The 22,331-nt window shown below is 41.1% G+C and overlaps 2 protein-coding genes and 1 non-coding gene across 5 annotated transcripts in view; 1 reads left to right on the top strand and 2 right to left on the bottom strand.

The window, feature by feature from the left end:
* The first annotated feature begins 390 nt into the window (after window positions 1–390).
* On the top strand, window positions 391–6,114 carry trim69 (tripartite motif containing 69). Its single transcript, XM_077496790.1, has 6 exons — window positions 391–1,155; window positions 2,777–2,872; window positions 3,255–3,488; window positions 4,001–4,023; window positions 4,101–4,216; window positions 5,424–6,114. Exons 1-6 carry the CDS (start codon window positions 520–522, stop codon window positions 5,966–5,968), a joined length of 1,650 nt encoding a protein of 549 aa, XP_077352916.1. The 5' UTR covers window positions 391–519; the 3' UTR covers window positions 5,969–6,114.
* Window positions 6,115–6,463: 349 nt separating this feature from the next.
* Window positions 6,464–22,331, bottom strand: part of LOC144002007 (bone morphogenetic protein 1-like) — a 32,419-nt gene continuing 16,551 nt past the window's right edge. Inside the window, exons 5-25 of one of the 3 annotated variants that reach the window (XM_077496786.1) lie at window positions 21,564–21,693; window positions 19,468–19,562; window positions 17,125–17,223; window positions 16,760–16,915; window positions 16,573–16,690; window positions 16,302–16,480; window positions 16,114–16,219; window positions 13,750–13,874; window positions 13,559–13,674; window positions 13,376–13,478; window positions 13,181–13,297; window positions 12,962–13,107; window positions 12,611–12,806; window positions 12,394–12,519; window positions 10,515–10,678; window positions 10,247–10,427; window positions 9,957–10,082; window positions 8,864–8,991; window positions 8,566–8,779; window positions 8,194–8,444; window positions 6,464–7,734 (exon numbers count right to left, since the gene is read on the bottom strand). In XM_077496786.1, coding sequence (XP_077352912.1) covers window positions 7,600–7,734; window positions 8,194–8,444; window positions 8,566–8,779; window positions 8,864–8,991; window positions 9,957–10,082; window positions 10,247–10,427; window positions 10,515–10,678; window positions 12,394–12,519; window positions 12,611–12,806; window positions 12,962–13,107; window positions 13,181–13,297; window positions 13,376–13,478; window positions 13,559–13,674; window positions 13,750–13,874; window positions 16,114–16,219; window positions 16,302–16,480; window positions 16,573–16,690; window positions 16,760–16,915; window positions 17,125–17,179 — 2,742 coding nt within the window. In that variant the 5' untranslated portion in view covers window positions 17,180–17,223; window positions 19,468–19,562; window positions 21,564–21,693 and the 3' untranslated portion in view covers window positions 6,464–7,599. The remainder of the gene's footprint in view (window positions 7,735–8,193; window positions 8,445–8,565; window positions 8,780–8,863; window positions 8,992–9,956; window positions 10,083–10,246; window positions 10,428–10,514; window positions 10,679–12,393; window positions 12,520–12,610; window positions 12,807–12,961; window positions 13,108–13,180; window positions 13,298–13,375; window positions 13,479–13,558; window positions 13,675–13,749; window positions 13,875–16,113; window positions 16,220–16,301; window positions 16,481–16,572; window positions 16,691–16,759; window positions 16,916–17,124; window positions 17,224–19,467; window positions 19,563–21,563; window positions 21,694–22,331) is intronic. The other 2 variants (XM_077496787.1, XM_077496788.1) reach the window with 2 other exon arrangements.
* trnag-ucc (transfer RNA glycine (anticodon UCC)) lies at window positions 11,266–11,337 on the bottom strand. The gene has a single exon. It is a non-coding gene; the product is annotated as a tRNA-Gly (tRNA).

Raw genomic sequence — 22,331 nt, 5'->3', positions numbered from 1 at the left:
ATATCGTGATATCACGATTTTGCCGTTATCGTTACATCCCTAGTAAATATGTGATAGAAAAGTGGACAAAGACGGAGAGGGAATGTCCATGCTCCTGTTTAGTTCATGTGAGAACTTGTTGGTGCTTGTTCTTTGATGCATGAAACTGATGACAATCTCACACGATTGTTCAGTGCTTCCACTCTATTCATCTTGAAATGCCCTCTGAGGCACATGAAGTGGATTTACATTTTTTTGCCGCCGATTAAGAGGGTTGTGGCTTGGAGCTTTGTCCAGACGCGGTGAAAACAAACACGCGGCTCAAGTACTGTATCCCGCCTCTGTTTCCTGGCTATGTGTTGTGACTGTCTGGAGAGAGGAGGCGGTTAGCAAGGGAGGAGGAGATTCCCCCTCTCTATCAACGGATGTGAGAGGCTGTTGCCCCCCCTCACCCGCGCACAGCACACTTCTCCACAGTCAACAGGAAGGAGGCCACAGAGGGAAGCGGTCCGGCAGATTGTGCGCTCACAACCACCAGACATGAGCAAGAACCAGAAAGAAGTCAAGAAAATCCAGTCTGCGTATCTGCAGAATGTGGAGAAGCTCAACCAGGGGGCCAAGCAAGAAAGGAAGAGCTGGAAGGCCAAGGAAGGAGACTTTGTCACGCCGACGGCCATGGAGAAGCGCCAGCCTCCCGCCATCACTCCCGTAACCAAAAGCTCGGCGCACCGAATCAGCAGAGACCTGACTTGCTCCATCTGCTTGGATCTCTTCAAGCAGCCCGTGTCTCTGCCCTGCGATCACACCTTCTGCCAGAGCTGCATTGAGGGCTATTGGACGGGGCCGAGGGGCCACAGCCAAGCGGTGTCGGGCTCCTGTCCCCAGTGCAGGAAGGTGTACCCGGGGCAGAGCTACAGGCCCAACCGCATCGTGGCCAACATCGTGGAGAGCTACTGTCAGGGGTTGGAGGAGAGTGGCGGCGGCGGAAGCAGGCCGGGTGACGCGGCCGCGGCGGAGAAGGCGCCACCGCCGGCTCCGCGCTGCAGCCGGCATCGGGAGGAGCTGAAGCTTTACTGCGAGGAGGATCAGGAGCTGGTGTGTCTGGTGTGTGGAATCTCCCAGGAGCACAGGAACCACACCATGGTGTGTGTGCAAGAGGCAGAGCTCAAGTATAGGGTGAGCTGACAAGAACGTATACTGTAAAAAATGGGGAGTAAGAAGTACTTGAAAAAAAATAGCATTTTTTTTTCATTCAGAAATTCTAAGTATATTTTACAAGGAAAGTTTTGAGTAGAGTTTATTAAAAAAAATAAAATAAAAATAAAATAAGCTATGTCGCTCTGAGGAATGTGCCACTCTTTCTGTTCACAACTATACTGCATTGCTGGTGTGTCCAAAATGAGACCAAAACCGGTCTTGGAGGTACGACGATTACACCTGATATTACTATCCATCCACTTTCTGAACCGCTTGCTCCTCACAATGGTCGCGGGGGGTGCTGGAGCCTATCCCAGCTGGCTTCGGACAGTAGGTGGGGTACACCCTGAACTGGTTGCCAGCCAGTCGCAGTTATTGACGTTCTAGATGTACCTATTGTGTTATATTTGTGTGTATTAGTACAGGATTAGTCATCTGTCAAAACAGAATTGCAATCGGCATATAGTGTAGATCACCACCAAGGCCAACAAGTTCTGCTCACAGTTCTGAGGTTTGGTGTGCGAAGTTTCAATGTTCTTTACATGATTGTGTAGATTGTCTTTGAGTATTTCGGCATCTTCCTACACCTCAAGAACATCCATGTTAAGTGCACTAAATGTGCCGCAGGTGTGAATGTTACCTAATGGACAGGTGTTTTTAAAATGGCATAATGCATTACGTTTTTCAACTTTTAAAGGTAAGTCAAAATGTACATTTTTTTTCCTACAATTCTATGTAGCCCCACTAGTCTAAACGCTGCATTCTGATTAATATTGTGTCTGTGGAATATGAGTTAAGCAGGAAAATCCACCTGTTTTTATCCATCTCAGAGGGCGGCCATTTTGCCACTTGCTGTCACCTGAAAATGACATCACAGTGCCTACACCCAATCATGGTTTACCAGTATTCTGAAGCTGAACCGTGATTGGTCGTTACCTGAGCCTTGAACAGTTGTGATGTCATTGTAAGTAATTTTTAAGTAAAATATACGTTAAATTAATTAATGATTTAGATACAAAATAATTAAATACTGTATTTAAAAAATGTTAAAGTCCAAACTTTCCATAAAGGAAGAGGAAAAGCAGAAAATTACCATAAAATGTCCATGAAATTGCCAAAAATGTGAGAAAATCGAATTTAAAAAAAGGCAGAAATGAAAACATTTAAAAAATAACTATAAAATGTCCAAAAAATAAAAGAACAAATCCTGTAAATTACCATAAAATACCCACAGAATTGACAAAAATGTCATAGATTGATGGCAACAAATGTGGGAAAAAAAAGCCAAAAAATAGCCATGTCTAAAAAAGGAAGACGAAAGGCAGAAAATTCCCATAATATGTCAATAAAATTGCTAAAAAAAAAATGGCAGAAATTGGAGAGAAAGGCAGAAAATATAAAAATGTATGAAAACAAAGCATGACAAATGGCTCTTTTGACAAAGGTTGCTGACCCCTGCACGAGATCATCATGTTGCCCATTCAGTAGCCATATTACAAATTCTAAGGAGCTCACCTCCGGAGAAGAAAACTGCCATATTTTTGTTCCATTTTGTCCCAGTGAGAAGATAGTCAAAGGTTCTTCTTCCTCATTCAATTAGGCATCTCTGAACAGCTCCATGGATTCCCTCAAAGCCGAGCTCAACACGGCCATGCAGTGCGACAGGGAAGCTGAGGACGAAGTCAAAAATCTTAAGGTGAGAAAACAACAAACACTCTTCAATGAATTATGGCATGTTCGTATGGCATGTAAATATAAAAGATGTGTCAGAAAAGTTCCAGGAATGGTGTCATAAAAAGATTTCAAATCCACACTACAAGAGTTCACTTTTCTGCCACGCCTTCATACAGTTCGAGAAGGAAACTTTTTTTTTTTTTTTTTTTAAATCCTCTGCAGCACTGTCATCCAAAATCACGTGGAGCTAGATTTGGTGCATCGGACGTTTGCTCCAATGCTTTAGAATGGAAATGTTATTTTTGGCCAGGAACTCTTTGTTTGACATTATTTTCTGAAACCAGTCCTGCAACTTTTTCCATACCAATTACATTGTTGAGTAACATGGCTTGTGACCTCCCCAGGAGCACACGGCTGACCTGAAGCAGCGCATCGAAGCTCAGTTCAGCGACCTGCACCAGTTCCTCTACCAGGAGGAGAAGATGCTGCAGGTGAAGCTGAAGACGGAGGAGCGCCGCGAGCTGATCCGCCTGGACGAGCACAAGGCCCTCCTGTGCGTGGAGATCTCCCGTCTGCAGAGAGCGCTCCAAGAGATCGAGGACAAGCTGAGGGAGCAGGACCCCTTCATTCTACTGCGGGTAAAGTCAAACGGAATTCCCCTATGAAACCAGGGCTGGGGTAGTTTGGATTGAGTCAGCTCTGGAGGGAAAATGCTGAGGTCTTGGTTTTCAAGCAGAGTAGACATAAAGAACATGAAATTGAAGTGAGCTGGGTGGGACTGTTTTGCCTTTCCTGTCAAGTCTACGCACCATCTGAAGGAAGCCAAACGCTCCGGCATGCATGCGCACATTTTCAAGGGTCAAGTAGCCCCCTGCTTCCCGATAACAAAAGAGCCTCTGCTGGACAGGATGTAGAGCAGTGAGCTCAGTGGTTGATCAGGAGGATAAAGGAGTTTTAGTTGGGCCACCGGGCCAGTCTCCGGTCACGGCCGCGGGACTTTCCCCACCGGCCGCGGGGAGCTCCGACTGGGTGGGATCAAGTGCGTGAGCGCAGACGTTGATGTAATGTGGAAAAAAAAAAAAAAGGACTTCTCTCATGTCAGATACAACTAAACTAATCACCACTCTCTCCTCCTCCCGTCTCATTTCAGAGCATCAAAATTTTGCTGCAGAGGTGAGTGTGAGAAAACGCATGCGAGTTCCTCTCGGGGTTTTTGTTTTCACTGCGTCTTGTTTGGATTGTGTTGGCAGACCCTCGCTGAAGTTCGAGAAGCCAGCTTTTACGCCTCCCAGTCTGTGTGAAGGACGATTTGCGGGGCCCCTGCAGTATCGAGTGTGGAAATCCATGAAAGGCAGTATTTACCCAGGTACTACACTTAACGCTCTTTATAAGCCTCAATAAGCACTTAATGCCATTGAAAAGGGCACTCACCATCCATCGAGCCAGCCAATTGTTTCATCCAGCCATTTTCTACAGCGCTTGTCCTCATTGGGCTGAACTGGAGAGCAACTTGTCTGATTGTTGCCAGTCAATCATTTACATTCACATCTTCGGACAATTCCAATGATCTGAACACATGTTTTTGTAATGCAGAGAAAGCTGGAGTAGTACCCACAGAAAACCCACATACGCATGTTTGCTACAAACTCCATAGAGGCAGGCTGTACAGCAAGAATTATTGTTACATATACAAGACAATGATTACATTTTGAAACTAAAAATAATGCAGTCAATATGGCACCACAATGGGAAGCGTTGCATTCACTTGGACAGGGGGAAAAAAAAAAAAAAAAAAAAAAAAAAAAAATCCTGTTTTTCTGACTAATTTTTTTGGGAGCTTTGTTTTTTGGAATATTTTTTTTTTCTGTTTTTTTTGGAATATTTTTTTTGTTTTGTCTTTTTTCCTCCTGTTTTTCAGATTTGTTTTCTCCTGTTTTTTTTTTTTTGTTTTTTTTTTAAATGACAGAAACAATCAGTAAAGCATAAAAAAAATTCAAAAAAAGGGGAAAAAAATTACTCAAAAAGACAAAGCTCCCCCCCCAAAAATTAGTCAGAAAAATGGGTGTTTTTTTTTGTTTTTGTTCTTTTCAAGTGAATGCAATACGCTTCCGTACACCACAACGGAAATTATCCATCCATCCATCCATTTTCTTGACCGCTTATTCCTCACAAGGGTCGCGGGGGGTGCTGGCGCCTATCTCAGCTGGCTCTGGGCAGTAGGCGGGGGACACCCTGGACTGGTTGCCAGCCAATCGCACAACGGAAATTAATGAAAAAAAAATTACAACTAAAATTCAAAACACAATTTCGTTAGCAAAATAAAAACTAAAATGCATTTAAAAAATGAAAACAAACTTAAACTACATTTTAAGTTTAACTTAAAAAAATAAAAGAATGTGTTGAAATGTTATTTGAAGAATATTATTGAGCAAAAACAATGTGTGCCATATTAGCTTTGCTTCCAATTGTTACGACCACAAACTAGTTGAGATGATTATTCTGCCCATCTATGCTATATAGCCTACAACTACCACCCTTAAATCCTTTGCCACGTGACCTCATCTCCTGTTTAGTCCCTGCGGCCATCACATTTAACTCCAGCACGGCCAACCCTTGGCTCAGTCTCACCTCGTCGCTGACCTGCGTTCGCTACCAGACCTTTAACCACGCCGTGGAGGACAACCCGCACAGGTTCAACGCCGCCCTGTCGCTGCTCGGCAGCCAAGGTTTCACCCACGGGCGACACTACTGGGAGATCGAAGTCTACAGCAGCACCGTGTGGACCGTGGGCGTGGCCCGGGAGTCGGTGCCCAGAAAGGGGGTCATCAAAGCTCTTCCAGCTAACGGCTTTTGGACCCTCTCGCTCTCCTACGGCATACAGTACATGGCGGGTACATCCCCGCCCACTGTTCTGTCCCTGGAGGAGCCGCTGGCCAGGATCGGGGTGTACCTGGACTACAAGAGAGGTCTGGTGTCCTTTTACAATGCGGAAACCATGACACATCTTTACACTTTCAGAGAGATCTTCAGCGAGACGCTCTTTCCTTACTTCAACTTGGGATTTCTGGACAAAGTGCACGAGAACGAGCCTCTTAAAGTTTTCTTGCCAAAGATTTAAACTTACTGTGAAGTCTATGTGTTTCTTTTGGAACTTGTACAGAATGAGACACTAGATTTAGACTGATTTTATCAGCCTGTAGACTGGATCTATATTCATGAAATTGAGTTAAAAATAAAACGATGTACTGTATGAAACAAGTGTGATATTGATTTGTGTTGGTCATTTTTTCTGCCACTAGATGGCATAATTGCATTTGTAAGACATTGATGACAGTTCAGTGTATTTTTCTTTTCATATTAAGAGCTATATAATCTTCAACAACGAGTAACTTGTGAAATTTTGCACATAAAATTGTAAAATATAATTTGACCCTAGACTCCACAAATATTTTCATTTTTATTAAATTTATCACTGCTAAATTTTGACGTCTACGTGTCTGCAACTGGCTTTCCAAGTAAGGGGTGGTCATTAATCACGCATTAAAAAAAAATTAGTGGCGTTAAAAGAATTTTAAGTTAACTCAAAATTAACAACATAAAGACAGTTCCTGGATACTGTTTGACATTTTGGTAAATGTCAGATTTTTTATTATTATATTAACATAAACCTCCACATTTTACATCAGTAGCTACATCACACACATTTTTGATCGTTTGCATTAAACTAAATCAAGAAGATGTTACTTTATAGTCTTTAAACCGGGTGCAACTCAATAAACTAGAATATGGTGGAAAACTGAATTTGTTTCCGTAGTCCAATACCGACAGTTAAATTCATTTATGAAATTCACTACAAAGTGAAATATTTCATTTAATGGTATTATTATTATTGTTATTATTTTAAATTAGATTCCGATTTGACTGCAGCAGAGGAAAACCCAAAATTCACCATCTCAAGAAATAAAAAAATAATAATAATGACGAAAATAGTTAGGAATTGGCTTTCAGAAGTATTGTCCATTCATATTTAATTAATTAAAAATTCTAAATTTATTGAGAAGCACCTGAATATTTTCATTGGTATCTCTATACAGGTAAAGTGTTTTATTTTTACAGCGAAGAAAATTGAATTTTAGTGCAATGCAAGTAAAGCCAATGTGGGATTAACACTGACCCCATTCAATACAACTGTACGACAAGTGATCATGTGACCTCAGACAAAAAGTGACACAGACGATACAAAAAAAAATAAAAAAAATAAACTACACTCACTGACACTAACTTAAGCACTTCTTCTAAATCCAATGAGATCCAATGCAATTCATCACAAGTTTACTGTAAAGTTAAGTGACACACATCATAGAGTATTGTTTATGATGATGCAGGTCTTGCATTGGATCTCATCAGTTTGTGCAAAATGACCTCATGTCTTTCAACTACATCTGCATTTTAAATCCTCATCGGGCTACACGAGTTCATTACAGGCTACATGAGGCGAATCCTCAAAGTAAAAATTGAAAACTAGTCCTTAGTGTTCGTCCAAAGCTGTAACACAGTGAGTAAATATGTAATTTGTCTGCTTGACTTCAATCTAGCAGATGTGAGTGGTACATTTGTGGCTTTGTGGTGTGATTCCAAGTGTCTGCTCCTCGCTGGAATGGGTGTGGCAGACAAAATGTTTGGCTTTAAGTATGGATGTAGGTTCGGGTTTAGAGTTTTTTTTTTTTTTTTTTTTTTTTTTATAAAGAGTCACTTGCTCACATGTAGAGTGTCCTGGAACTTTGTGCTTGTGTAGTGCAGGTGAAAACCTTTTTTTCCAATGCTGTCATCCGAGTGAAATTTTAACACCAGGGCATCTCCGGCCGAGTAGATCTCCTCTGGAGCCTGGGGAGGAAGAAAAAAAAAAAACACAGAATGAGAATTTTAGAAAATCTTGTATTGTCTCATATGGTGGCAGGGTGAGTTCAATTATTCTACAGACATTTGTCTAAACATGGGATTGTGGTTAATACAGTGTTGGTGGAATGCATCGAAATCCACTAATTTGTATCCATCTCAGGGGGCGGCCATTTTTGCACTTGCTGTCAACTGAAAATGACATCACAGCTCTGGTAACGACCAATCGCGGCTCATCTGTTTTCTGGGCTTGGTCATGTGACATTCACAAGAGGAGCCGTGATTGTTTGTGTGACTGTCGCGCAGTGTGTGGGGTTCTGACGACTACATATATGTATATATGTATGTATGTGTGTATATATATATATATATACATACATATATATGTGTGTGTGTGGGTGTGTGTGTCTAACTTGTTTAGAAGATTAAAGCTAGTATTTAGTTTACCCCTGATCCGCAGAACCGTCCCAGTCTCGGGGACTTGATGTCAGCTCCGTCATAGAGCTCGACATAATCGTATTCGCAGTCGGGCTCCTCCTCGACTTCAAACACTTGAAAGAGAAGCTCCACCCCGTAACCCTTCTCAGCAGAGATGACCCACAAACAGTCGGAGCCTCCAGGATAGTTGTTGTCCCCAAACTGGGCATGAGAGTACAAATCTTTCGTCTTGACCTCAGCACGTAGGCTTCCTCCGCATTCTGGAAGGACCACAAAATTAGATGGTGAAAAAGAGGAGCCTTGAAGAAAAGAAAAAAAAAAAAAACGACTGAATGCTTCTTTTCAGAGGAAAACCGAAAACATTTGACAGCATTCTATCACCTGCAGCATATGAGGCCTGAAAGCCTCTCTTCTGCACTGAGTTGTCCGAGAAGAAACGTAAGAACATCGTGTTGTCACTGGAGATGACGGGAGAAGGTTTCTTTGTACCACAGATGAGAGCCAGTCTCGGGGCATGAACATTGGTCCCATCAAAGATTTCCAAACGGTCGTAAGCACACTCCAGATGGGCCTCCATGTCGATCTCGTTGAAGGCCTGAGGTTTTTGTGAGGACAGCGAAAAAAGCCCAGTGTGCTGAGAAAATACCATTAATTACTTCATGGAACACTTCTTCCTTACAAGTTTGATTCGATGGCCAGGAGTGGTGGACAGAATCCAGGTGCAAGCCTTCTTGCTGGGGTACTTATCAGGCCAGTTGGGGCTGCTGATTGTGCCTGATGCGCCGTTCACTACAAGGTCACAGCCCGCTGGAAAAAGACAGACAACATTTCACAACACAATGTAGACTTCGTCATTTGGCGGCCGCATTATTTCCTCTTCTCCTATACTTAGCTGCATTTACGTTTACCAGATGTCCAAAGGAAGTTTCTTCACACGCTCAAAATCACTGATGATTTTACAATGGAAAATGTTAAGGCCATGCCATTTTATTTTAACTCATTCACTCCCAGCCATTTTGACTGAAGCAAGCAACCCCCTTCGCTCACGGCTTGTTTTACTGGATTGTGACTGATTTTGCATGGCCCACAGAATATTGTGTTCTATTGCTGTAATACCTACCAACCTACCAAAAGAAAGATTAGAATCTCTTCTTTCATCAGGAAAAAAAGTATATTTCTATCATTTTCCATTTTGCAGCAATTAGCATTAGAATATAGCTACATTTCATCATTATTCCCAAATTTGTTTAAAAACAATGTAGAAAAGAGCCTTTTGCAACATGATCCTGGTTGATCTCTTATACTCCGCTGTCACCTGCTGGCCGTTTTTGGAATAACTACCACTGCTTCAATCATTCTCTTCAGTTCAGAGGCTGCATCTAAGCATTCTGTATGCTCTAGCATTAAAACAAACAAAAAAACAAAACAAAACAAAAAAACATGAAAAAACTTTTAAATATGTCTTTGGGAGCGTCGTAATATTTAAAATAGAACAGATTTATACATTTTTGGGAACAAATAAGTTAAAGGGGACATACTATGATTGTATTGGAAAAACTTAGAGTGAATAATATGTATGAAGATTCAAACATACCAATAAAGTGTAAATAAAAAAAAAACTCTGCTCTTATCCCAAACCTATGAGTAAAGCCTTTCAAAGTATTTTCTAGATTATATTTTTGAAAATCTTGTTCTTGAACTGTGTTCTTTTTTTTTTTTTTGCAATTGTGGTTAAAAGAACACCCCAGTGGAGAGCAGACACACACATGCACCTTCCTTGCAGTCATGTTTGTTGTCATGCAGCATGTAGCCGCTGCGACACTGACACCTGTAGCTTCCCAAGGTGTTCACACATTCATGCTGGCAACCGCCATTTTCTTGCGAGCACTCGTCCATATCTGCAAACACGGGAACACATTTTAAACACATTGTATGGCCACTTAAAATAAACAGAGGTCAAAGTTTACAGTACAAATATGTGCAGTATTTTTTTTTTTTTTTAAGAAAATATCAATCTATAGCACATCTTAGAATAATTTATCGATCAAGCGAGTCAATCTACCAGAGAAAAAGTGAGCCTTGAATCCTCTCTTGGAAACAGTGTTGTCAGACTTGAACTCAACCCTCATGTTGTTGTGCAGTGAGGTGATGGCTTCCGGTTTCTCCGCTCCGCAGAACTTCCCATGAAGCTTTGAGTCTGCGCTCGCACCACTGCGCACCTCCACGTAATCATATTTACACACCTGATGGCAGCAACTTTAACTTGTTATGGTTTCAAGTTCAACACTTACAGTGAACATTGTCAAGCCATTAATCTATTTTATACTTACATCGTTGCCTTCCGTCTCAAACATGTCAAAAACTAGAGTGATGCGGTACTGGATGGGTGCCACCAGCTGCCACACGCAATTTTTGTTAGGCGGGTATTCCTTAGGCCACCCGGGGGTGCTGAGGGAGCCGTTCATTTTCGTGATAAAGCCACCACAGGCTGCTGCTGATGGAAGGAAGGAAATTGTACTTTTAGATTTATGTCTACTGACAAACATTTCATGCTTTCACTTGTAAAACCTAAAATAACGTACAACCGAACTACATTAATTTTACATACGTTACACGTTGCACATAAAGACAGGAATTCATTTAGCAAATTTTACACTCACTATCTGTAGGCTCATCATATATGAGAAATGTAATATTGTGGATGTACTTTAGTGGTGTAGAGACACACAATATTGTTAGCTAAATATGGAAACCAATTATTAGAAACCGCTCTCATTATGATGCAGTATAGATTAGAGTGCAGGTTTAATATTGAGATTCTAGAGTTTATCTGATATAGAAGATTGCACATTACGAGATAGTAATAAGATTTAAACAAACTAGATTAAAATGATCATTGCACAAAGTGGTTTAGAAAGACCACAGCTCAGATTTAAAAGGAAATAGTTCCCCCTTGTGGTGAATATAGCGCATGTTTCTAACCCGTTGGTGCTACAAAAATTAAAGACTTCCTGAATTTCAAGGCAAATCTGGTCACGTGCTGCTGAATATTGTTATGAAATGAGAAATTTAAAAACAATCTGCGTTGGCCGGGAATCGAACCCGGGTCAACTGCTTGGAAGGCAGCTATGCTAACCACTATACCACCAACGCTGATGCTTGATGGCTTGTTTGCAGCTTTCAAATCAAGGAGCCCTGGCCGAATCCGTTGCCTTGTAAACCGCACTTTGATGGTTCGTTTGGATTTGTGTTTTATACCAAAATGTTTGCTACATTTTGTTATTTCATTAAAAAAATAGCATAATAAAAATAAAGCGTAATTTTATACGTGGCTCAACGTGGCGTGGACCTAAACGCTTGACTCGGCCCACACGGATTCTAAGCAGTTATCTTTTTATGTTTGGTTTGAACGTTTAAAAAAATCGCGAATGTAATGATGCCTTATGACGTTTTTTTTTATTTTTTTTTATTTTTTTTAATTTTTTTTTTAAACCACTTTACGGAGCATCGAAAACAAACGCTCAACCCTCATAGTCAGTTGGGGCGGACCGGCGAAGCTAACTAAACTTCGACAGAAGTGTTAGAAATGGACATTCCTGGGTAACAGATGGTCGTAGAGCCGCAGAAGCACGTCCACAGCGCCGACGTTCATTTTGAAGAGTGCCACCAAAAAAAAAAAAAAAAAAAAAAAAAATCCTCTACGAGGGATGGGTGCAGTACCATATGTCCCCAGCAGATGTTGATGTTGGTTAAAATGTTAAAAACTATATGTCTCATTAAAGCCGCTAAAATAAATAAAACATATAAATAAAAATAGTATAATAGTAGAAATAGTTTAACACAAAAAGAATTTAAAAAAAAAAAGAGTGAAAAAAGAAAGTGACGTCATATCTGAATTATCAATAGGTTGTGAATCCTATTATGTGCAGTCAAAAGGTCCACCCCCACGTTGAGCCACGGCAATCTGCAGCCAGTGCCACGCCAAGCAAAGGACTACATAGGTCTAAAAGCAATGCGCGCATGCTCATCTATTATCGTTATATTATTTCATTTTGTCAGATATATCAACCTAAGAAATACTTCCATTCTTTTCAGGAACATAACATTGCCGTCTAAATAACGCTACAAACTTGTATGGTCTTTTTGTGCTCGCTTTTGTTATTTGCACATTCGCTATCATCCTGAAATTATTAGGAGTCGAGTGCTCACTCTCACAGCTTGACCTGTCTGTGGCCAGTTCATATCCAGGATCACATGCACATCTGTAGCTGCCCAGAGTGTTCAGACAGTGCTGCTCACAGCCACCATTATCGGGTTTGGAACACTCATCCATCTCTGAAAAGTCACCAGCAGGGAATACTGTAGTTTGTTTTGTAAGAAAAAAATAAATAAAGAAGCAGCAATGATTGGCATGTGCGACAAAGACCTTTAAAGAACATGGCAGAGAACCCGGCCTTGTTGACCGAGACGTCAGAGGCAAACTTGAGCCAGAGTTGGTTTGTGCTGCTTTTGATGTCGTCTGGTTTGTCGTAGCCGCAGAAGCGGCCGAGCAGCGGGCTGTGTGCCGAGCCTCCGTCCCTCACTTCCACATAGTCGTAGGAACAGCTGTCGTGACTCTCAAGCTGTCGTCAAAATCAACGTTTGAAAAGGTACATTACAGTGCAGGGGTTGTATGTTAATATTTTGATGTCAAACCTACTTTCAATCTGCTGCAAAAAGAAATAGAATGGTAGTCTCACTTTTACAAAAAAAAAAAAAGTGTATCTTTGGATTTTACCTCAAACGACTGGAAGGAGAGACCCACTTCATAACCTTCTGCCACTGTGACTTTCCACACACACATTTTGTTGGAGTGGTAGTCGTCGGGATAATTAGGGGACTGAATCTGGCCGCTGTCCCGTGTTACCTCCCCGCCACAGACAGCTGCGCACAAGAGTGACACGTAACATTTCAACCTCAGAAGATAACGAGTGTGGCCGCATCATGTGCTCCGCACCTTCATAGATGGCCGAGAAGCCTTTCCCCACCCAGCTACTGCTGCTCCTGAATTCAATCCAAAGTCGACTGTCACTTGAGATGATGGCATCTGGGACCGCGTCTCCACAGAAACGACCTGACAGAGCATACAGTATGACATTACCATCTCAAAGTGAGTCAGGAATCACAAGTTTACTTCTTCACAATTAGAAACCTTTCAGAGGAGCTTTTTTCCAGAATCCGTCTCGAACCTCCACGTAGTCATACCAGCATAAGTGACCCTTGAAGACATCCATGGAAGTGAAATTGAGAACAATCTAAAAGAGAAGAAGAGGACATGCTACTATTGCGGAAGCGTAGCGCTACCAATGTGGAGTAAACATTTTTGGCTGGCGACCTTTTCTCCAGGTGTGACAGATATCCGCCACACACAATGAACATATGTAGAGTAGCCATTAGGGAAATCAGGGGAGGAGAAGTTGCCAGTACTGTCTTGCAAAGTCTCCCCGCATCCTGTCGAAATCATTAATTTAGTTGCACGAATGTTAAAAATTTGATTACTTCCAAAAAGTACAACATGCATCTCACTTGCGCATTTGTAGAGTTTTCGTGCTTGCGCAATGTCCCCTTTGCTAAGCTTGAGTCTCTGTCCAATAGAGGGTTGCACTCCATTAACATCATAACGGGGCAAGATTGTGTCCAAGAACACACTTCTGTGTCAAAAGCAAAAACAAAACAAAAAGCAAAGTGACTAATTATAACAATCACACCAAAAATACTGATCAATAATTCCTTGTTGAGTTATTGATAATCTCTCGGTGGGATCGGGGCTCACTCGTGTGGTTTCCATGGTGATATGCCCATGAATGGCAGGCATGTGCGCACACAGGGTTCTGAATGGAGGCTTTTGGCCTTTGCCAGCCAGTTCAGTGGAGCGCGCCCCTGAATGCCAGAGGTAAAAACGGCCACTCCAGCTCAAATTATTCAACAAAGCCTGCAATGTGGTGCTTTTATTTAGCCTGGCTTTCCTACATGACTCGCAACAATAAAACGACGGGGAAGAAAAAAGGGAAAACAAAACTCGTACCGGACAGGCATGAAAAGGATAAATACTGCACATAGATTGGATTACGTCAGATTAGTGGTTTTTAACCTTGTTGGAGGTATGGAAGTTTCCTATTCGCAATGACCAAAACCTTCTTTATTAAAAAATAAAATGTGATTTTATTTTATTTTTTCAGATTCAAGACAGTTTGTAAGTACTGTTGAACAAAATGAATAGGGAGAGTAGCCTTTTCATCAAATCTGGTTTTCTTCACCTTGAATTCAGAAAGGGTTGTGTTATCGGATTCCCCATCTCCATGCAGTTTAATTAAGGAGGTGTTTCCTTTACTGTTACTAAACAGCTAGCTGTTTAAAATGGAACTCAAGGGCAGCAGATAGAATGGAAACAGCAGAGACCCCAGAATTTAACCCTGTGGAACACCATACGTTCTGTTATACATGAAATGAATTCATATTGCACATATTAGTCTGAAAATTGTCATTTTTTGTGTGACATTTGCACTATGAAGGGATTACAATAATAAGGAGACCCCACGACATACGATCCCAACAGTCACAAGTCGACTACTATACTTTTGATACATAATATTTCCCGCCCCCCAAAAACATCAATGATAGATAATTTTAAAGAGAGACCTCTATATCCCAATATATCAGTTTTCCTTAAAGTTGCACGAAATGTAAATATTCTCCATCCATCCATTTTCTTGACCGCTTATTCCTCACAAGGGTCGCGGGGGGGCTGCTGGCGCCTATCTCAGCTGGCTCTGGGCAGTAGGCGGGGGACATCCTGGACTGGTTGCCAACCAATCGCAGGGCACACAGAGACGAACAACCATCCACACTCACACGCACACCTAGGGACAATTCGGAGCGCCCAATTAACCTGCCATGCATGTCTTTGGAATGTGGGAGGAGACCGGAGTACCCGGAGAAGACCCACGCGGGCACGGGGAGAACATGCAAACTCCACCCAGGAAGGTCTGAGCCTGGACTCGAACCGGAGACCTCAGAACTGGGAAGCGGATGTGCTAACCACTCGACTACCGTGCCGCCGCCCATGTAAATATTCTGTTCTTCTAATTTCTAGGTACTGATTGTAAAATGGCCACAAGAGGGCAGTCATTACTGGTATACCAATACATCCATCCATTTTCTTGACCGCTTACTCCTCACAAGGGAGCTGGAGCCTATCCCAGCTGGCTTTGGGCAGTAGGCGGGGCACACCCTGAACTGGTCGCCAGCCAATCACAGGGCACATGGAGACAAACAACTTTCCTCGGTCACAATCACACCTACCAATTCAGAGCGTTTAATTAAGCTGCCAAACATGTGTTTGGAATGTGGGAGGAGACCGGAGTACCGGAGAAGACCCACGTGGGCATGGGGAGATCATGCAAACTCCACCCAGGAAGGCCGAAGACTGGACTCGAACCTGCATCCTCAGTACTGGGAAGTGGACATGCTAACCAGTCCGACCTGACGCCCTATGTCAACACAGTACCTTGAAATATTGTTGGTCATCGGCCGATACCGATATCTGGTATTGGGACTCACCCATCTAAATAATAATAAAATATGCCCTTGTCTTTTAAAGTTGCTCTTTGTAACAATTTGGCCAAAGATATATTTACAATAGACTGCAGCATCTTCTAATTAGTAGATTAACACCTTAGCTGTTCACAATGGGTACTCCTGCAAGCCTCTGGCTTATCATTTTCAGACTGGTTCAAATTTCCCGCTCTGTGTCTGCGGATGGGTGTGTGCAGTTTCATTTTTCGTCAACAGGGGGCAGTAGTGGTAAAAAATTTAATTTTCTGCGTTGAAGTGGTACATGGAAAGCTACGTATTGTTTTAACGTAATATCCAGCAGAATTTTGCGCAAACCTGGAGAACGTATTCTTGGCGTAATGCATGACGCTCCCAAAGTCGTACACCTCACCAAGTGAGTCCACCTCGCCCGGTTCCATTTTCAGGAAGTTGTACTCCTGTCCTGTTGATGTGCAGAAAGTCAGTTGACAACTTGACAAAGCAAAGAAGGACCATTTTATTGCACTCGAACCTTCACCACGCACCTTGCTGAATGTTGTCTCTGTTGATGCTCACATGCTCGTCGCGGTCTGGCCTCGTGTGTTCATGCCAGAAACCAATCACATGGCCAAGTTCGTGAACCACGATGCCAAACTTGTCACAGTTTTTCCCGATGGAGATGGCCTGGGGACCGCCGCCCCTCCGTCCCACGTAAGAACAACACCTGCAGGGGGCGACACTGATCAGGGGCCCCGGTCTGCACCTTCAAACAGCAAGAACTTGACACTTCGATTAGCAAGAGGTCACCCAGTTCACCCGCAAGATCTGTACGTGAAAACAATGTAGCTCTCTTCAGTCGTCCTCTCTGTGAACGTTACACAAGTGTGCCTCTCCCAGTGACGCATGGCCTGACGGAAAATGGCCCGCTGACTACCTGCAAAGAAACTCTGAATCAGAGTTTGACTGCTTCAAGATGTGGCGCTCATCTTCAGCCAGAACGTACCAGTGAAATTACCGCTGATCAAATACGGTATGATGCCGTCGGGCCAAATCCGCTCCGATCTGGAGGTGGCCGCCCTCCTCCTCCTGCTCCTCCTCTTTCTGCTGCTCTGCCTGACTGCTGCTCTCTTACTCCTGATTTCATTGGAAGTGAGGTTTACTGCAGAGAATGTGAAAGGGATCATCAAGTGAATTTGTACACAACCGGATATAAAATCACCGTCTAAAATTAAATAGTATTAGGGATGCTCAGACCAAGTGCAATTACTTCTATTTGAGTACTCACAATAGTTTCACTGTTTACAACTTACTGACATTGTTATATTCAACTGACATACAGTATTGTGGTATCGCTAAATATGATGATACCTGATGCTGTCTGATTTAATCGAGCATTTTCTGTTTTGAGGGCGTCTTTGAACATGAGGAGTTCTTCTTCATCCAAGGCAATGTCTCCCAAAAAGGCAGCTATAGGGGACAGATTTTAGATTTATATTACACCCATATACAGCAACAGAAACTTCATTTGGCACATTTCTTCTGATAGAAGCAATATTAGAAACACTGCTCAATGATTACGTGCTGTATTTCAAATACAAATTGTTATATATATATATATATATATATATATATATATATATATATATATATATATATATATATATACACACATATATATATATATATATATATATATATATATATATATATATATATATATATATAAGGGAGCTAAAGTCAAATATTTTTACTACAATAATACATTCTAGTTCCCACTAGTTGAAACCCAGCATTCTGATTAATATTGTACTTATAGAATATGAATTAAGCAGAAAAATCCCCCCATATTTATCCATCTCACGGGGCGGCCATTTTTCCACTTGCTGTCAACTGAAAATGACATCACACTTCCTAAGGGGTCAGGTACCGTCACACTCACCTGTTTTCAGGATTTGTCTGTGTGACGTACGTAACTGAGCCCTAATGTACATTAATGCAAAAAAATAGAAATGGGTTTGGTCTGCTAATCAGATTTTCATTATTGTACACATCTTACAAATTATACCAAAGTATGTATAAACTTTTGAGCATAACTGTAATAGATTTATTTTTTTTATTTTTTTAGATTATAGCATGTGGGGTGGATTTTGAAAACTGCCTGTTAAAATATGTATTCATTCAATCTTGAAAACAAATATTTTCTGTATGTTAATCAAACTGTGCATTATGATTTTTCTAAAGGCAGAATTTCTTATGCCAGATATCAAATTATGCACTTGTCCCTAACACAAAAGTTCAGCGAGTGTAAGCGTGCTTAACATTTATTTCCACTAATGTGACCACACATCCTGAAAGAATAAAGACGTCATGTTGCTTTAGTAATACCAACAGTCCATTTGCAGCGCACGGTAATAGCCTCAGGAAAGGTGGAAAATCACAACGAAAACATGTAATGGACCGTTTTTGAAAGTGAATTCACTCATGCAAATGTGAAGTGTAAATGATTATTTTTTTATTCTGCAGTGTGCGCCCCATGCCTTGAAATTTTACAGGCTGCTCCAGCCTGGCCTCGGCGACCTCCGGTCTCCTGGCAACTACTGTAGAGAAGAGTGTTGGTGTGTTTTGGATTTTACAGGAAGTCACGAGTGGAAAGGAACACCAAAACAACTTGGGACTTCGTAATTGACTCATTAATTGTGGGAATGCTTCAGCATTCCCACATATGTTATTGTCATTTTTATTCTCCACACTTTTTTGCAGCGTATTTTACACTGTTCAAATTTCAACTAGCTTCGAAAATTCGCGCCTCCCGCGATATATATCGTCTGATTCCACATTACTTAAAAGTATTCATTCATTTCCCAATTCATTTTCAATGGGGCAGACATTGAACTTTTTCTAAGTATGACATTCCAGTTTCCACGCCCACTTCTGTACATATAACTTATCATTATTAGCAGGTGTCTGACACTGCTCGGTGGCACAGTTGGTAAAGTGTATTTTAATGTCCAGTAATCAAGAGGTCATCATATATCTCTCAATTTACTTCATAAGCATTCCACATGCATTCAAATCTTAGCATTCAGCCATTAGTGTTCAGCTTTCAGCATTCCCACGCAATTTCTCCAGAAATTGCACTTAAGTTTAGTTGTGTGGCTTGTTAACTTGTTTTCAGTTCATTGATAGTGATAGAATCGTGGTCATCAGAAGTGAGTTTTTGTGGAATAATGTGGCTATTATTACACGTCAGATCTATGACTCAATGTTAGTGCTATGTTCAGAGAAAATATAAATTTATTATTGTCAACAAAGTATATTATATTACATTTTAGGTATGTTGGTTATCTACATGCGAGTGGTACAATATTAGAAATAGCACCCATTATGATGCAGTGAATCTCTATATAACTACAACCATGATTTTAAACATAGTTTCAAATAAATACCCATGTACACTTACAATGTCAATCAAAACTTATCTTTATAAATGCACAATGTGTGATAAAGTTTTTACACAAATTCTAATTAGATTGTGCAGGTGTACCTAATGGAGGTAAAGTAGATATAATGCCTCCACAACGAGGGAAAAGGTTTGATTATTATTAGTTTAAAATGCCATAGAGTGGGTCTTAAAGTACGCAATGTCTTGAACAGAAAGATACAACTACAAAAAAAATACACAGACTCAAAGAGGAGAACAAATGCTATTACCAGCTTTGCAGGGATCCTTGTAGTCAATCTCATCATCCACATATTGAAGTTTTGCCTCTGCGTACTCCCAATCCGCCGTATGAGAGACCCGCAAACTGAACAAAAATAGGAATGCAGAAGTGAAGAGCATTATTTAAAATTGAAAAATCAAGCAGATATCAAATAAAATTGCTGATGGAGGAAAATTGACGTCAAAAATTCCTCGACAGAGTGATTTTTAAAAGAGCTGTTTTTTTTTTCTCTCTCTCTTTCAGGTCTCCATTCTGCTGCAGAGATTAGTGGACATTCAGGACCGAGTGCACACATACACACACATGCGCACGCATACACACGCCACCCTTCATTGCAAAACACACATCTGATGTCACTCACCTACTGTCAGATGACTCCATGTCAGATGAGTATTTTAAAACAAACCATTCAAGTGTTTAATGACAATAATATAATGTGAACAAAATATTGAATTTGGTGTCAGCACAATTTAACCTGCAGTTTAAAAACAACACGTGGGCACTCGATGGTGAGTCATGGCTGAAGCACAATACTGAATTATTTTTGACAATTTGGAAAACAATGAATTGTTTTGCTGAATGAAAAAACGTTAGATATTGTATGTAACAGGTGTCATTATAAGTAACAATATAACTGTCCTGGAAGCGCAAAATACGGGAACTACAGTGTAATTAAATTCAAATGAGGTAAACCTATTCAACCTTTGAGGATGCTTAACAAACATTAATGGAGAGGGAAAAATATTTAATTTGCAGTAATGTCAACTAGTTGTGTTTTTATATTCTTGGGTTGCAGCTATTGACTGACTAAGAATTGATTATTCTACCATTTATTTCATAAATTAATTGAATAATTGGATTAAAATGGCTTTTGGACTACTAAACAACAAAATGTGCATGTGATGTGCAGGCATTATTGTTGTCCACTTGGGGGTCACCATCCATATATCGTCACCCCCTTAAAAGAATCGGCAAAGTCATTTTTTTTTTTTTTTCAAAAAAATAATTTTTTTTTGGCCTAAATCGTCTCCCTCATGATGCAAAGGGTTCATTTTTTTTGTTGTTTTTCCTGAAAAATATGAAAAAAAATGACAGGAAATTATTGTAGGAAGTCGTTGAAAAGTGACTTTGAATGTGTGTGGCTTTAAAAGGTGGGGCTTTGCCTTGCGAGTGATGTGGGTGGCAATGAGATTGTTAACGTTTGTTCAAAGAAGTGATTGAAAGTGCACTTTCATTGACTCGTGTGGATATTACAATGTGTTCTAACTTGCGGTGGCAGGTTATGCTAAATTAGCCAACATCGCTATTGTGTTCTGATCGCACACCCTGCACGAATAAAGACATCATGTCCCTTTACTCAAGCAGAGTAGCTCACTGTTCCTTCTTTTTAAATATCTCATTTGCAGCGTGCCGTGACGGTGAAACAAAAAAAAAAATGTAATCGGCCATTTCCCCCCCCCCAGTGAATTCACTCATGCAAATGGTTAGTGTAAATGAGTGTCAACTCAGCAGTGCACTTTTGAAGCCAGGGGCATTTTACAGGCACCCACCACTGCTTTAGCCTTGGCCTCGGTGACCTCCAGTCTCCAGGCAACTACTGTGGTGAAGAGCGGTGCTGTGTGTTGGAACTTACAGGAAGTCACGAGCGGAAAGGAACCCCAAAACAGCTTGAGACTCCATAATTGGCAAAGTAATTGTTTGGCCTATGGGATATCCCTGAGATGGCAGTCTTTAGATGATGATTAACTCATGCCTGCCAAGATTGCCTGTCAATTTTATTTTTAAAAATTTAAGAGACCCCACATATGATGAGGAAAAGAATGACTGATCACTGCTCTTATAGTGTATGTTGTACTCCAGATCACCAATAGTCTGGTGTAGTACCACGACTGACCTGTGAGAGGCAGAATTGTGCCACAGGACATCCAGATGGCCAGAAAACACAGGAAGAAGAAAGAAGAACTTTTTTTTTTTTTGACCATAGCCCTACATTTAATATGTGCACATCAATTTACTTGGCACATTATTAGGTACACTTGCAAATCATAATGAGATCCAACATGCACATGTTAAGTCGCACTTTACCTGACTTCTTTGCCACGCCTTCAGCCACTCATTGGAAGGATTCTTCAGGAATCCTCCGTAGTTTTGTCGTCATGGCCAACTCGATGCTGTTCACGTCTTCAAATCGGGTCTTCTTGATGAACTCCTTCAGCTTTGGGACAGAGAAAAAAAAAAATCACACAGAACCAAGTCAGGTGAGGAGGGAGGTTGCTCCAACATAGCAGCCAGAAACTGTCAGATGATTTAAGTGGAAGCAGATAGAACTTGTCGTGCCACAACTATTGCCTCTTCGTGAGCACTAAACAAAGAAAACATTTCAGGAAATTTTTGTAGACGTGCTGCTTGATGGTCTGGCCGTGGCGCACATTGAAGGGGAAAACCCTTGTCATTTGGGATTTAATAAACATATCTTTGGAGTCACCAGTCCTGGAACCTTTTTGACAATCCTTGTAGGCCTAGTTACCATTATGCAGATAAACATCTTCAACCTGGATATATTATAGATTGATAGCTTACTGTCGTATAACGGTACTACTGTATTTGACAGCAAATACATTGTAGTTCCAAAATGATTATTAACATCTGTTTCCCCCCCCAACTTTTGGAACAAGAACTAATATGTAAACAGATGTTGAGCTGTGGAATACACAACAACAGCATCGGTTTTTCATTATATTCTACTTGCTGTGTATGCACTTTTCCCCCTGTGGTGACTAAGTATTAAGAAAAAAACAAAACAAATATTTTAGCTTAGTCTGCTCTTTACCTTGTCGCTGTTCCAGACCATGA

This window comes from Festucalex cinctus, chromosome 15, assembly GCF_051991245.1.
Source record: "Festucalex cinctus isolate MCC-2025b chromosome 15, RoL_Fcin_1.0, whole genome shotgun sequence".
NCBI lineage: Eukaryota > Metazoa > Chordata > Actinopteri > Syngnathiformes > Syngnathidae > Festucalex > Festucalex cinctus.
The sequence above is the reverse complement of the archived record's forward strand: the minus strand, read 5'-3'. Positions and strand labels throughout refer to the sequence as shown.